Below are 16,064 nucleotides of genomic sequence, written 5' to 3' on the forward strand. Positions count from 1 at the left end.
TGGCATCATCTGATGGTATGAAATGATTCTATGAACGCAGAAATAGTGATGGATGTAATAAATTGCGCTATTGAAGATTGTAAGTGTATAATACTGAAATGGAGGAAAGCTTATAGTTTCACTTTTGTCTTGCTGGTAGTGGCAGTAAGTAACTAACAGTGCCAGCACCTGAGCAAGGCTTTTGGGGGAAATATGCTTCATTATATATTTTTGTTGGTGGTATATTTTCAAACCACTTGTCTTGAGTGGCTGAATAGAAGCCAAGGAGTTATTATGCCTGGTCAGTGAGGACCACTGATTGCTGTGTACAACAGCCACACTGTGAGAGCAGTCTGAGTGCTCTGGTTCTCATGAGGCAAAGAACCTCGGTCTATATGGGAACACTTATGCCTGATTTAGCAGCCATAGAGATTAAAAAATTAGAGACTCTAACTCTTTTATGGGACATTTAGTCTGCTAATTTAGCTGTCTGTGTTGGATGGCAGGAACAAGCAGACCTCCTCAGACCGTTCTGGTACTCTGTAGAGAGGGAGTTTGGCTGTCTTTGCTTTCAGTGCTATGGGTAGGGTCTTACTCCCCAGACCTGCACATTGGTCTAATGGAACAGACTTTTCACTGTTTGAAGTATCACTTGGAGGAGCTGGGTTTTTGGATGGGTAAAATGGTGCAGTCTGGTAGAGCAGGGATTTGGGACCTTGATCCCAAGGTGAGGAGCAGCCTGTCCCAGGCTGGCCACCACCACTCTACACCTTGCAGTATCTTGACTTGTCCATGACAAATTCCACATTTTAAAATCGAGCAAAGCCATAAGTATATCCATTACCTTCTTGGTCGTCCCTGTGTCATCTTTTCAGATATATAACCATGGAAAATATCACCTCCTACACCCATATTTGATTCTTCTTGAGCCTAAATGACTTCTGGCTTGTTATAAATATATATAAGTAATGCCTCTTAATTTATATTATAAATATAAGCAATGCCTCTTAAAAGTACAGTTGCAGTAATTTTTTTTCTTTTTTGGCAGAGGAATTTATTTCCTAAACTTTCCTGAGTTTAAATAAATTGCTTTCGATTACTTTGTGTAGTCTATATTGGAGACTTCAGTTCCAGCTAAATCTAATGAAATATGATATCAGTATTCTCTTAGGACTTTTCTAAAATGAATAGAGCTATCCTTTACACTTTGTATAAGTGCATTAAAAATAAAGAAGTTTATAATCATTTTGCTTCAGGTTTTTAGCATTGTGAAACAAGCTGTGGTTTCAAACTGAGAGTATGTTTAGACTGCTTATTAGGAAAAATTCTTTGCTATGAGGATGATGAGGCAGTGGAACGGGTTGCCCAGAGAGTCCCTGGTTGCCTCATCCCTGGAAGTGTTCAAGGCTGGGTTGGATGAGGCTCTGAGCAACCTGGTTTAGTGAAAGGTGTCCCTGTCAATGCAAGGGGGGCTGAAAGAGGATGATATTGAAGGTCCCCTTCCAACCCAAGTCTTTCTATGATTCTTTTATTTACTGTTAATTTAGGATTAGACAAACTTTGGATTAAAAGCATAAATATACTTCTGGAGACCAAGTTATGAAATTTCAATTGATGTTGTGTGAGAGAAAAAAAATCTTACTTCTGGTGGGAAGTATCTATGCTGTGTGTGGAGTATGTAAGAGCATGCAAACAATGCCAATTAGATTCTGATGGCATTTGTGTTTTTTAGATATCAGTCTGCCTTCTTCTGTAGTTTGTCAAATAGTGTGTAATCCTGACAGGGTAGGACTTCCAGGGATGATGGTGCAGAAAGGAAACAAGCTAGTGGTCAGGGACCCTTTGGGAAAGTACATCTGAAAGCATGCTGAATATTTCCTCTATGCAAGTAAAGGGATTGATTGCTAATGTAGAGAGGTGGTCACCTCTGTATCTTGCTAGAGAGTGCGGTGTGAGTTTGGCCACTGGTTTCTCTGGCTGTTGTTCAGTTCTTCTTGCCAGAGGCAGAGAGTGCCACTTTGTCACTTCACTTGAGCCTCAGTGTTCAGTGCTGGGTCTGGTATGGCAGTAATACTTCCCATGATGTGAAACACGGGAGAACCACTGAAAACACACAGGTCTTAGTTCTTTTTGTCAACAAAAAGAAAAGATCTAGGAAACAATGTAAACGGGAAAATAGTATTGCAGTACTGATTATGGGACTGTTGCTTATTAACTGCATTAGTTCATATATAGAGGAATTTTCATGATGTTTGATGGGATATTTAGAAGAAATCCATATTGTGTTCAGCTTCATTATAGGCTAACTGTTGTGTATTCATCCATGACAAAGGAACTTGTAGGCTTTGTTTTCTGGGGGCTTATGGAAACTCAGGGCAGCTGCCACAGTTTGGCCCTTATTTTGCTGGTCTGTTCTTGCTAAGTATTTCATAAACTGGTATGGTGATAGCAGATCTAGATTTAGAATGTGTTCTTCTTCCCTGCATTCCTGCATTCAGGCAATTATACATGGTAAAATTTGCAAAGCCAGAAAGGTGAAGGAGAAAAGAGACACTTAAAGAAAAGTGCAATTCTGACATGAGCCCGTTTTTATTAAATAACTGAAAGTGAATTTGTGATAGTTTTGAAACTGTCAAAACATGTCAGATTGTTACAAGAGAGGAAAAAGTTTATTTTTCTATTCCCCCCCACCCCTTAAAAAGGAAATTATATGGTAAGACAAGTTTATTTCTTTCAGGAAAAAATAATCTGTCCTGGCAAAGCAAGCGATGACCTTTTTGTCTTAATTCTGAGGTTGAACTAATGCATTGCTTATTTTTTATTATATGTAATTATCTGGCCTTCAGCTGCTAAGCCAGGAGTATGGGAGCAAGTTTTTTTGCCAGTCAGAACCTGTCACCATAGAGAACTGAAATCAAATAGAATGCTTCTGCGTTTGTGGTTCATTGTCATGATTGTACCATTGTGGACAAAGAACATGACATAAGGACTTTTTGCTGTTTACCTGCTTTATATCATCCACAAGCTCTACCAAAACTGGGAGACAGTAGCACAAAAATCCCTTTCAGCTTTTGGGAGACAGAGGAGATTGTATTATGCTCAAGCTTATTTTAGCACAGCTGAAGAAGACTCTTATAACTTGGCCTCAGATAACTTCAGTGAATACCCAGGATACAGAATTTCTTCTAGCTATTGCATATTAAATGAGCATAAATGGGTAAATTGAGTGTGCTTTCATTTATTCTGAAGAATAGCTGGTGATATGAATTGTTCAGCTATCTGAGCAGAGGAGAATGAAGATAAGACTGCAGCAAAATTGTGATCTTGCTCTTGCAAAAGGGTCATCTTCAAGATGTGAGCTTCATACCCAGCATGCTAAAGAAGCATTGAAATGTTATGTCATCTGAAAACTTTGCTGTTCAAATCCATCAGTCACTTCACACAGATTCTGATTCCTGGTGAATAAATCTTGCAGAGGTAATGTTCTGTGACAAAAGACAGAGTCTGAGCTGAACTCTGATACTGCATTCCTGCAAATTATCCGGAAGTAAAAGTTCTGTACTGGGGAACTGGAAACCCAGTGATGTTTTCTTTCTAGGCAATAATGTGACTGCATCTGGTGCTGAGAGAAAGTTGCTGTCTGTATTATGCCTGTTTGAGATCATTGTGTATAGCACAAAAACCCCCATCCATTTGGCTTAGGTCCTTATTTGTTTATCAAGAAGAAGTCATAAGGGTGAATGGAATGAAGACTGTACCAGTCTCAGACAAATCCCAGGCATGCTTGGCCAGGAGAGGGTCTGCAGTGGTGCTATCAACATGCCATGTTTTATGGCTGCATTGTATGACTTGCAGGTTTCCCCAGGGGTTCAGTGCTTGGAGTGGGTGGGATTTACCAGATATGTTAGGCTTACACCATGCATTCTCAAATGAGTTATTTTCAACCAAGACAACTTTGTAATATTGTTCTGCTTGATGTAGCACAAGGTTTGAGGGTCAGGAGTTGTGGGTCTCCACAAACACTGCCCATTACTAATGGTGTTGTGTGGCTTGGCCACATCTGAAGGAGAAATTCGTACTGGCTGCAACATGATAGCATTATGGATGGAAGAACTATGGAATTTGTCCTCCTAGATTGGACTTGTGGTTGTCTGACTTCAGGTTCACCACCACTGTGACTCACAGTCTGTGGTTACCTGCTTGCAAATTCCCTGTCACCCCCTCTCAAAATAATAAAAATTAGTCCAATGCGTTTAAGAAACCATCAGTATTAAATCCTTCAGATTCAGATCTTGATTCCTGTAACTTGGGTGGTGGAGGCAGGTTCTAATTCCTTATGTCATATGAGGGGCTTGCTTTTTTTGTGAATTTAAAGGAAACAAGACAATGGACTCTTTTAATTTAGCAAGTTTTATTTTTATTTTTTAAATGTTGGCACCAAAGTAGAAAGTACTGTACAATCAATATAAAGCATCTTTTAAGAATCTTTCATGCCTGAGTGTACATCTGGAACTGTTTGCACTAACTAAAAGTAAAATAAATGCCACAGCGTATTATACCACAATTTTTTTTCATTTAAAAAAGGAAATTGAAAACACACCACTCCTAGAAATGCTTGACATTGAATTGGCTATTGAAATGGTATCAGTAAAGTATTTATATATTCCATATTTTGTTCCATACATCAGCTTTCCTTGATGCGTTAGACTTGGACGTGTGCCATGTGAGCTGAAATGTTGCCATGTATGAAAGACCGCCTTGTTTTAAAAATGGACTCAGTCTTGTAGGGGTACAGGAAGCAAAGTAAATCAGTTTGAATGCAGGCACATCTCTCTTTGCCCCAGCTCCTGCATGCTTTGTCTCCTCCTTGTTTGGTTCAGAAGCTGACTGTGCTTACACTAAATATCAGTGTTCACCTAGCAGCTAAATACAGTGATAAAAATAACCTCTTCCACAAAAACTGAATGAATGACAAGAACAGTATAGTCCATGAACCAAGAAATCCACAGAAGAAATACCATAATTTAAAGTTGGTTTTACAACATTCTCTAATTTTAAATGAAGCAAAATACTTCTGTGGTTAAATCACAGTTCTTCACTCTATGCTGTAAAGTAGATTCAAGAATGTGTATTTCAAAATGTTTTGCTTGGGTTTGTTTTTAAATAAAAAATATAATCCAAAGCAAATGCAATAGATCTCTGCATACTTGAAACATGTTTTCTGAATTTATTCTAAGTCTCTCACTGCTCCAGAGGGTTGTGTGTATGGATTAGGACTAGACCATTATTTCACCATCTTTCTCCATCCTGAACTGATTGCAGCAAACACTACAGAATGAGTTGCAGATGTCTCCTTTTCCTTCCAGTTTGGAGGACCTCTGGTTTCAGTCCCATTTGATCTGAACTGGGCTAAGGAGCAGAGGCTGTCATTGTTTAAAGGGATTCAGTGGAAGAAATTGTTGCACCTGAAAGAATTTATTCCCTCTGTATATACAGGCTATGCTTTTAAATGTGGGATGCTGTGGGATGCTGTGGGATGCTGTGGGATGCTGTGGGATGCTGTGGGATGCTGCCTGTATGAAACTTTCTGGTGTGTCCCTCCTAATTCAGGATTATTGTTTGAAATGTCAGGGTCCATCTGAAGAAAAAGATAGCTGGAACTAGCTTTGCAAGTGGGAAGTTTGGTTTGACTCAAGAACATAAACATGTTTTTGAATTCAAGAAATTGAGTAATTTTAAGGCATGGTGGAAGTTCTTCTGAATGTCAGGCAAAAATCAATGTATATGTAATGTATTGTAAAACTGGAGCAAATGTATGTGAAATCTTACACAGATAGGTTTTGATATCTTAAAATTAGAGTTTTTCCACTTGAGGGATTTTTCCTTCCCCTTCCAAACCCTCATTACCTCTGAATGTACAAATAGCAGAATACCCACTAAGAGTTTTTATAAAATGTTCATACATTAAAAGTCTCATGAAATATCATATCTTGAATGAAATTTGCTTGTGAATATGACTGAAATACCATTTTGTCTTTAGCTTTCATATCATCAGGCTGTTTTTCAACCATTGCAGTAAGAAGTGTTGGTTTCTAGGTTTATTGTTTTTGTTAATTAAAAAGTAAATAATGATTTGTAGAAGCTAGGATTATAGGCTAAGTGTTAGGAGTTAGCTTTAGGAGTTCAGATCACGAGAACTGTTAACACTTTTATCATTGGTAGCTCTGATTTGTGGCTCTCCATCACCACTTCATCCCCTGAGTGATCTTAGAGCTGCTGAGGTTCTCTGGGGCTCTGAGTGATGGGACAGTGGTGGCTGGTGTAGACAGGTTGTCCCAGCCCCATCACTCCCTCAGAGTTCAGGAAGCTTTATGAAAAGATAAGGAACAGGTAAACAGTAGCAGTAAGAGCAGAATGGCTCCCACAGGGGTTTTATTTAAGAGGGTGGAATGGAGAGTTGTAAAGGCTGTTCTCCTGTGTGGTGTGTTGGTGTCTTCCAAGCATGTGGAAGAGCTTTGCATTTTGCATTGTACTTCTTCAAAAGCCCTTTTTCCCCACCCCCGTGCAGAATCTCAAAATAGTCCTGTACTCTGTAAGAAATGTTTTGGAGTGTGCTTGAAAGAAGCCTTAATACCTCCTTAAAGAAGGCAGGACTAGGGAACTTACAGACAGAGAGAAATCTGCCTGCCTGCAATCATACAGTAGGAGAGTATGGTTTAGGGCTTTGCAAGGGAGAGAGAGAGAGGTAATGAAAAGGGGAGTGATAAGTAAAGCATACTTGTGTTTACCCCTAAGAGATCCAAAGAAAGGTAATTGGGAATATCAAACCTAATGTTATTAGATTTAGATGAGAAATACAGGGGTCTGTGGATAAGTTCAGCAGGCTGCAGACTGGGTGGCAAACTGTTGGAAGTAGTAAAAACCTTTTGGATCATGATAGAGTGGCAACCTGAAACTTGAGGGCAAAACCAACATATTATTTCCCACTACCGTGTTCAATTGAAGTAGCAAAACATTGCCAGCTTTTTGGGAAAGTCTCTCCCCTCTGATCTGAGCGCGTTTGTGATCAAACCTGGGATTTGAAATGCAGGGAAGGGAGGGAGGGAGCAGGAGCAGTGCGGTTGGTTACAGCTCAGGATCGCTTTTAGTTATCACCAGCTGAATTGGAGGATACAGGCTGTGCCTGCTTGCAGCGAGCAGCAGTCTGTTAGAGGAGCTCGATTTCTCTCACTCCTTCTTCCACCCACCTCCATCTCCTCTGTGCCTGTGTCTGCGCTCCCACATGCTTCAAATCTGTGTACCTGGACTGCCTTCCTTAACAGTTCAATGTGAGTGTTAGCAGAATGAAAACCAGATGGACCAGCAGTTCCCACTGTTATCTCCCCACCAGCTCTGGCAAGCCTCCCTTTCTCTCTCCTTTCTTGGCATGGGAGAAATATTTGCCTTTATTTAGGAGGGCTTGGGCTCACTGCTGTGCCTCTTTCCCTCTGTTGCAACATGAGCTGAAAGCTATTTATTCCCTTGTTGCTGAGGTTGGTTGAGGTGAGTGCAAGATGAATTCGGCTATTAAAGAAGCAATTAACATTTCAAGATGAGTTTTCATAGTTCTTGATAAGAAATTAATGGCTTATTGAAGATAGAGATTTAACTGTTTTAGTAGAGTGATACGGAAGGGAAATACATATAGAATTTGTTTAGAAACCTGTTTTTGTTTTCCAGCATGTAATAATTTACTGTTGCTTGATGTGCAAATCATACCTCACTTACCTGTGTAACAACCTTAATACTTAAGGTAATCATTGTGGTTATTCTTCCCTCCACAGCTGAGTTTTACTAACCTTAGATCAACACTGCAGCTCCTATAAAATTATCTCTATTCCTGTCATCCTTTTCTGGGGGTGTTTCACTGTTTGTCTTCCCCAAACTTGTCTCTAAATTCTATATGAAATTACTCCCTTTCCCTGAGAGCTGAAACATTGCCTGTAGGCATTTCAACAGAGGTTGAAGATGGCTTTTGTAATTGCAGTACCTGACACGCTGCACCTCTGGGACTTACTACTTACTTCCTCAGTTTCTTTCATTTCAGACAGAGAAAGATTGGTATCTGTTATGTGTTGTTAATTTTTTGGTGGGTATGGGGGCTGGTTTGATTTTTTTTTCCCTTCCTCCCCCTTCCCTGTCTTTTTTTTTTTTTTAAATAACTTTCTCGTATTTAAGTTTTCTGATAATAAAGTGTTGTGAGGCTCTTTTAAACATACCCATTCTTTGTTAAATGTGTGCATTGCATTGAATTTCTGTTATTGTCTTTCAGAGTAAATTTCAGATATGATTATTTCATTGAAGTCTGTATGTTGCTAGTAAGAACAAGGAATTGTGTCACAAATTGAAGTGACAGAATTTATGGAATGTGACCTGCCTTGAATTAAAACCTCAGACTTACAGGCTTGCCCATTAGCAGTGACACTTACTTGCTTTACAGAATAGCTTTGTGGTCAGGAAGACTTCTGTTGGGCTGTGTATCAATAAATAGCCCTGACTCCCCAAAGAAGGACTGAAGAATTTGACTTATTCCCATTAAAATGTAAACATCATCATACTCATCTTTTTTCAAGATGGCTTGCTAAACTCCTGGCATGAGGGAGAAAGCCTTAATTTTGCCTTCAGCTGGTAAATTTTGCTGTGTTTTGCTTGTTCTTAATAAATGAAACATATGGGCTTGGATAGTTTTAAAAAAACAAAACTTAAGGTGGTGTCATTGAGAAAGATGAGAGCACTTCTGTAGCATTTATATCATGTGTGTTGTATATTTAGATCTTCAGTTGCAAGAGAAGTGTTAAGTTTTCTTTCTGGTTTTGCCTTATGTTTGTTTTGTTTTCTTGGGGAGGTATGTTCTTGCTTATCTTGCAGGTTTTGAGCATTTAAAGTTGTTCTTTATATGTGAAGGTGCAAACGTACATGCTTATTTGAAAATAATTGTATGTATATGAGATGATTGACATACAATTTTGACATATTGTGTTTATTTTTCTGATGAATATGAGAATAACCAAGGGCACTGTGGTAAAGTGATCCAGGAGGTGTGTGTATTTAGCAGAAGTTTAACATAAGATTGCAAAAGGAAGCAATGGAGAAGGCAGCAGGTGATACAAAGAGACATGAAGAGAGCTGTCTTCAACTGATTTTTCCACCCAATATCTCACCTGTACTAAAGAGCTTCAGGTTTTAGTTCTGGAAGAGATGTCATAAGGGGATTTATTATCTTCCTGTCCCTTCATCTATTTTTTCCTCCTGGCTAACATGAGAGCCTTGAAAGGAGGTGGCATTATTGCAGCTCCAGGAGTGCTTGGGAGGTAGCATCTGCACATGCTAGAAATAAAAACAAAAGATAATGCAGCAGATGAGGTCTTACCATCTGTGTTGCACCTTCTTAAGTAAGGTTTAGATGATGCAATTTGTGAAGAGCACACTGGAGTAGATAATCAGGTGTAATCTTTCACAGCAGATGCTGAAATGGCTCACTTCTTGCATTAGCTTTTAAGTTGCTGTCAGAAGGGGTGTGCTCGGGGAAATAAACCGGTGTGTTCCTGTGGTGTGTGTTGCAGATCGCACTGAGAAGCATTCCACAATGCCAGACTCACCTGTGGATGTGAAGACACAATCCAGGCTGACGCCTCCAACCATGCCACCTCCTCCCACTACCCAAGGAGCTCCAAGAACCAGTTCATTTACGCCCACAACGTGTAATTAGTCTTATTTTCTTCCTTTTCTTCCATCTTCTTTCTATTCTGTATGTCAGAAACCAAAATAGGTGAAGGGAAATCTGCATGAAGTGGCAGGAGCAATATTTAATGGTATTAGGTTAAAGTAATTAAGCAAAACAAAGTTCACAACAGATTAATGCATCTCTAAGGTATTAAGATGTTCAGCTCAGAGTTGTGCTGTTATTTCATTGACCACTTGGTCACAGTGTCAAAGAGCAGTGAGCACTGGCTTCCTATGTGCTTAATGCTGAGGTTAGCCCTCTTGTGAGAAGGACAGAAAACCTTCTGCTCTTACATGTCATTATGTTGTTTAAATGATCTCATTCCCTTTTGTATAGAAACTTCAGGGAACTTGTTTGTTTGCTTTTTTTGTTTTTAAAGTGAAGATAATTCATAATGAAAAAATACTAATCTTCCTCCTGCTTATGTTTCAGTGAAGAATTCTGATTTCAGTGCTATATAATGTCTAATTAATAATGATATAAAATCAAAATTAAAGTCCCTTCATAATTTTTATCTAGAGGTTTCTAGTCTGTTACCATTTCTCTAAATCACTTAGGGCTGCATCTCTATCTCAGCTTATTGATGTAAACATGTAACAAACTCTACTATCCTTGATGTATGCTGCATTCATATCAGCGGAACTGAGATTTGAATCTGGCACAATGTCTGGACTATTCTTTTCACAGCCATGAAATGATCCACATTTCTCATACTAAGATTTAGCTGCAAATTTTTTGGTCTCTTTTATACTGCCTTGTAATAGTATAAACATGAGAATGTGTTTACATTTCACGTTTTAAATAAAACATTTTTAGAACAGTAGAATACATATGCCTAAACAGAATGAAGACTGCATCTTCTATTTGTCTTGCCTATGTCTGTTTTAGTCCTTTTCTCTCTGTTAAATGCCTGATTTAAAATGCACCTCTATGCAGAAGGCCAGCTGGAGGCCTTTGTACTACTTATCCCAGGGAACCCTGTCCTGACAATTTATGTTGAACTTAAACATTGAGGAGGGTTTGTGCCAGCTATTCACATAAACTCACTTTTAACCCAGTGACCCTGATCCTGCAAAGATTTGTCTGTTTTGCTTAACTCCAGCACCTGAATCATCCTGGATGGAGCTTCACACTGGAGCTGCTTCAGTCTGAAGTTAAATTGTTTCGAGGTTTTTGCAGGATCAGGTTCTTGCAGATTAAGCTTTCCCGTGTGATGCCCTGCCAAAAGTTCAAGATGATCTTTGGCAGTCATAAAAGGAATACGACAATGTTTAATCACACTTACAGTCCTCACAAGGCTTCTGGATGTTTGTTTATTTGATTGAGTTCAGCACTTTGGAAGGTGTGTTGAACCACAGCTTTATTATTGAGGCTCCATATTTGAAGACTAAAAGTCAAAAAAACCCCCTGATTTTACCATGTCAGATTTTGGAGTTTGGCCTTAACTGTTCCAGTTTGTGCAATAAACAGTCACTTTTGTCAGAGTGTCTGTTACATTTATAGTTGCTACAGCAGGAATGCCTGCAGGCCAGAAAGATATGACTTATTTTGTGATCTAGAATATCTTTGTTTTCTTTGGTTTAGATGATTAAAAATTCTTGACGTATTGTAGTTTGAAATTTTAAATGCTAAATTCTTTTGGATTAGCAACATGGTTTTGTTTTAGAAATTATGCACAACTTTGCCAATTGGCAAATTCAGATATTATAAGGAAAGCACTGAAATCATAGGACTATTTCTGTATTTCTTTTGTTGTGGGAGGAATCTTTACCAGCCTTTCTTCTCCCTGTATCTAGCCTAGGTAATGAACTTCACACTTCTCTGCTTTCTTGATCATAGCCCCAGCACCCTCTGCCTAGAGCAGCCTCTTACAGGTGACAGAGTTGTTGGTTGGGGTCAGGGTAGATCAGCAGGATATGTTGCAATTCTCCCCAGCCCTCATTTAGGTTCCTGGTAGGATGACTTTTGGCTATGTGAATTCCTTGCAATCACAACGACTTTGTTTATTCAGATACCTCACCCCACTGCAGCACTCAGAGCATGGCCTGGAGCCTCACAGGGAGCTGAACTTGCTGAGGCCAGCTTCTTTCTATTTCTGCTTTTTCCAATCCTTGTTCTCACTAGCCCAAGCAGCCAGAATAGGCAACGAAAAACTAGGATAAAACACAAGTAGAGACTAGATAACAATTCATGTAGCTTTTCCTGTAGTGCCTCTGGAAGGCAGTGACTAGGGCAACAAAAACTCCTTCAGAGGTTTGTGGCAGTGATTTAAATATGGTAATAGAGTAGTGGTTTATATCTAGTAGTAGTTGTCCACCCTGAAAAAGGACTTCCTGGTTAAAGATAAGGACAATTGATGAAGAAAATGGGATGAGAACAGGATTTGGCTTCAGAGAGGCTGGTCATTGAGAAACAGTGAAAGTGTTTAAAGTTGCTAGCTTGCCCTGATTGTGCTTTTAAATAGGAAACAAGTTAAACTAATACTCCTGTGTATTTTTGATTGTAGACAAGTTCCTGATTTTTGATGGTTTTTTTGGGATGGCTTTTGAGTGATTCCCAACGAAAAAATTACGCAGGGCAGTGACCCATTGAGTGCAGCTGCTGCTGGGTGCAGTCACATGCTCTGTGCCCATACCTGCCAGTGCACTGGTACAATTGTATTTCTAGGGAGCCATCCTTTGTCTTGCTGTTTGCTGTCATTTCAGCAAATCAGACTCAATCTCAACAGCATGTGTTTTGAGTGTTGCTGTTCCAGCTAATCTGAATGGAAGTGGATGTCCTCAGTTTGATTCTCCGCTCTCTTCTAAAGTGTGGATAACAATCAAACTGAAATTGCTGCCAAAAACTCTCTATTGTCTTCAGTAAGTCTGCATGCATCTCATTGCCATAAATTTTGAATGCTTAGTACTTCACATAGTTATTCTCACAGCACCCTCGCAACAGGAGGGAAATGCTTTCTTATCCTTTTTAGAGATAAGGTGCTGGCACGTGAAAGGAGAGAGATTGGCTCATGGTCTCTGAGAAGTCTTCTGATGTCTAGCTTCATGCCCTTGCTGCAAGGCTTTAGGACACAGGGAGCATTGGCAGCATTTGTACCTGCACAGACAATTTTGTGTGCTCCATATGTTAGCAGCTAGGAAATCTGTATTGGAAAAAATAACCTTCTCATTGGGTGGTGTAAGGTTAAAACGTGAAAGTCCTGTTTTATAAACACAGCTGTCAGTTGTGTGTACAAAACACAACTAAAAATATTCAGAGATAAACTGAGGCTTCATGAAATATGTCTGCACGTTTTTTTTTTACCCCAAAGAGCAATTTTTTTTTTTTTTTTTGGGTCTTCAGTCATACATGCACTCATGGTTTTTCTGTCTCCATTTCCTTCTCTCTCTTTTTAAAATCCACTGACAAAAGGCTGGTATTCAAATGATGCTTTTCAGGTCCAGGAGCATTTTGAAGGGGCTGTGTGAGAGGCAGCTGCTGTTATTTCCAATCCTTGCAACAACATTCAGCACCAGCTACTGGGAAATAGATATAAACTGCAGACTGTCGCTCTGTCTAAAGGCTAATTATCTTTGATTGTGCAACTTAATTAATTCTGAGGTCAAGTGCAGAAAACATAAGCTGATGGATTTTCCCCTCTGTCTCCTTTTTCTTTCTATCTGTTCCCCAACCCCAATCTTTATTTTATCCTCTGTCTCTTTTTCTTTCAGTAACCAATGGCACTAGCCATTCACCAACAGCGTTAAATGGAGCTCCATCTCCTCCTAATGGCTTTAGCAATGGGCCATCCTCTTCCTCTTCCTCTTCTCTGGCTAACCAGCAGTTACCGCCAGCTTGTGGAGCTAGGCAGCTCAGCAAACTGAAGAGATTTCTTACAACCTTACAGCAGTTTGGCAATGACATTTCACCAGAGATTGGGGAGAGAGTGCGTACCCTTGTGCTAGGACTTGTGGTAAGCAAGTATTTTTTCTGCTCTTTTCCCTCCTCCTTGCTTGATGTGTTTATTTTATAAATGAGTGGGTCACATGCACTGCATTCATCCCTAAAGTGAGTTACTGCAGGGATACTGATCATCAAGAGTGAAGCTTCAGCTCTTGCTGACAGAGCTAACATGAGTAGCCTGACTAGCTTCCCACAAGTGGCAGCTATTCCCTACTAAGTATAGCTTTGACTGTTTTTGCCAGTGTATCATTATGGTGTAATGATGTGAGATGGTTTTCATTCTATATTGGCAGTACCCCTAATGCAGACACACCTTGAATCCTGTAATGTGGTAAAATATGGTTTGACTTGCCTAGTTGAGTTGGATGGGGAAAGGAGAGAGCCCTACATATATAGTGCCAATAGTTAAAAGGGAGAGCTGAGTATGTTTGGACTGCAGTTTTGCAGTGCAAAACCCTTCCTCAGTATCACTGAACCAGAACAATTATGAACACAATGAGGCACTGCTGCTACTTAAGTCTCTTTATTGATAAGGTTATTTCTATATGATGGTATGGCTAAATGAAAATTTTAGCTCTTTCTTACCTATATCTGTCAACTTGGGCTGCCATTTTACATGCAAACTGTGAAATCTGGCCCAGGATTCTTTTTCCTCCCAGTGAAGTCCTCTCTCTGCCAGACATTTTTGTCTCCCATGTATTTCCTTCAGCAGTAATTGAATGTACTGGGGAAGATGCTATTGTGATGCTCTAATTTACATCTGCTCTGAGCAGCTGCAGTTGCCATTGATTTCATTTGGTGCAGAGACTGACAGCACTGTTTAGCACTAAGGTTGAGGGGTGACTTTACAATCTTTTCTTGCATCTTCACCAACCCCTACCTGACAGCAGTGGATACCCAGTCACTTGGTTCTGTGTCAAAGGGAAGTTGAAAGTAGGCATATAACATTAGTAACTCTTGCTCTCCATTTGTTTCCACATTCAAAATATGTGTTTAATGGGGTTTTGCTTGTCACATGGTTCTCTTTGGAAGGGGGAGCTAGTAAAGAAGTTGAAGGTGGCTTTGGGAACATCCACATTCCACTGATTTTCAGAAAAAAACTGAAAGCTTTCCCACTTTTAGTTACAGCTGATTTCTAACTTTGAGGTCTTAGGAGCAAATTAGGACTTTTTCCGTGGGAAAATCCACACTCTTCTTTTGGTCAACTCTGCCAGCATGTGAAATTCATGATTATGACTTCATCTCTAAAGTAATGACTTTCCTACACAGTCTGGAACATAGCAAATGGTCCTCTTTCAAATGAAAACAGTAGAAAAAATGTGAAATTAAAAAAAAATAAAATTAAAAAAGCAGCTTTAAGTGATGTTTGAAATGTAAAAGCCTTTGCATGCTTTGCACTTAAGAGCTTAAACTGTACTCTAAGCAACAGGCGCTGAATGTCTGAGATACTTGTGCCTTGTGTATTTTAATAAGGTAATCATTTAATATGCAGCATGCTTTTCTTAATTCTCTCACCAATATCAAGTTGTTAAGCAATTTCAGAGTTCTTCAGTTTCTGTTTCTCTTGCTAAGTGTTTTCATTATTTTGTCACCAAGACAGAACATTTTTTTTCTCAACAGAATTCTACTTTGACAATTGAAGAATTTCATTCCAAACTGCAAGAAGCTACTAACTTCCCACTGCGACCTTTTGTCATCCCATTTCTAAAGGTATTGCACAGTTCAGTGATCTGGAAAGTATTTCAAACCATTTTGTTGCTAGGTCACAGATGCATGTTACAGTTTTTCTTCTTAAGAGAGTCTGAGAAATGAATAACGTGTAAGGGCTACTTTCCATAGGTTAGTGCATGTAGCTGCGTCTGACTGTTCAGGATCATTTCTGGCTGCTCACAGAAACTGTTGGTTCTCTAATTCTGTAATCACTGTTGTTTGTTTTATATTTTTCATTTGTACGTATAAAAGCTTTTACAAAGAAAGTCTTGAGACTATATTATTGTAAATATAATAAAATCACGTGCTTGTAACAAGCTGGAGTTTTGCAAACTGCATGATTCAGAGTAAGGGGATGTCAGTTCCAGTTACTAGCCTGTTTCTAAAGTGCTGCTAATCACTAGTACACTGTGAGATTGTGACACTGCTATCCAAGGAAAAGACATTTCTTCTGATTCGAGCCACTAGTGTAAACAAGGTGTCTTAAGAATACTGATGACTGTGTCCACTGATTTATGGTTGTTCACCTTTTATCAGAAATTAAAGATAAAAATCTTATCCAAGAGCTAATTAAGAAAATACACATGTGATGTGCAAAATAGAAAGCAGGGTAGCAAAATCTTCTTTGAAGTCAGGAAGTTATTCTGCCCCTCACCTGCCAGTAACTGCC

General features: G+C 39.3%; 1 protein-coding gene across 6 annotated transcripts in view; it reads left to right on the forward strand.

Annotated features, from left to right (window-relative positions):
* RUNX1T1 (RUNX1 partner transcriptional co-repressor 1) overlaps positions 1 to 16,064 on the forward strand; it is a 114,412-nt gene that overhangs the window by 54,300 nt on the left and 44,048 nt on the right. For all 6 annotated transcript variants that reach the window (XM_056483853.1, XM_056483851.1, XM_056483856.1 and 3 more), the window contains 3 exons: positions 9,582 to 9,719; positions 13,453 to 13,694; positions 15,305 to 15,394. In XM_056483853.1, the coding sequence (XP_056339828.1) occupies positions 9,582 to 9,719; positions 13,453 to 13,694; positions 15,305 to 15,394 (470 nt within the window). The remainder of the gene's footprint in view (positions 1 to 9,581; positions 9,720 to 13,452; positions 13,695 to 15,304; positions 15,395 to 16,064) is intronic.

The sequence above is a fragment of the Oenanthe melanoleuca genome, chromosome 2 (assembly GCF_029582105.1).
Source record: "Oenanthe melanoleuca isolate GR-GAL-2019-014 chromosome 2, OMel1.0, whole genome shotgun sequence".
Lineage (NCBI taxonomy): Eukaryota > Metazoa > Chordata > Aves > Passeriformes > Muscicapidae > Oenanthe > Oenanthe melanoleuca.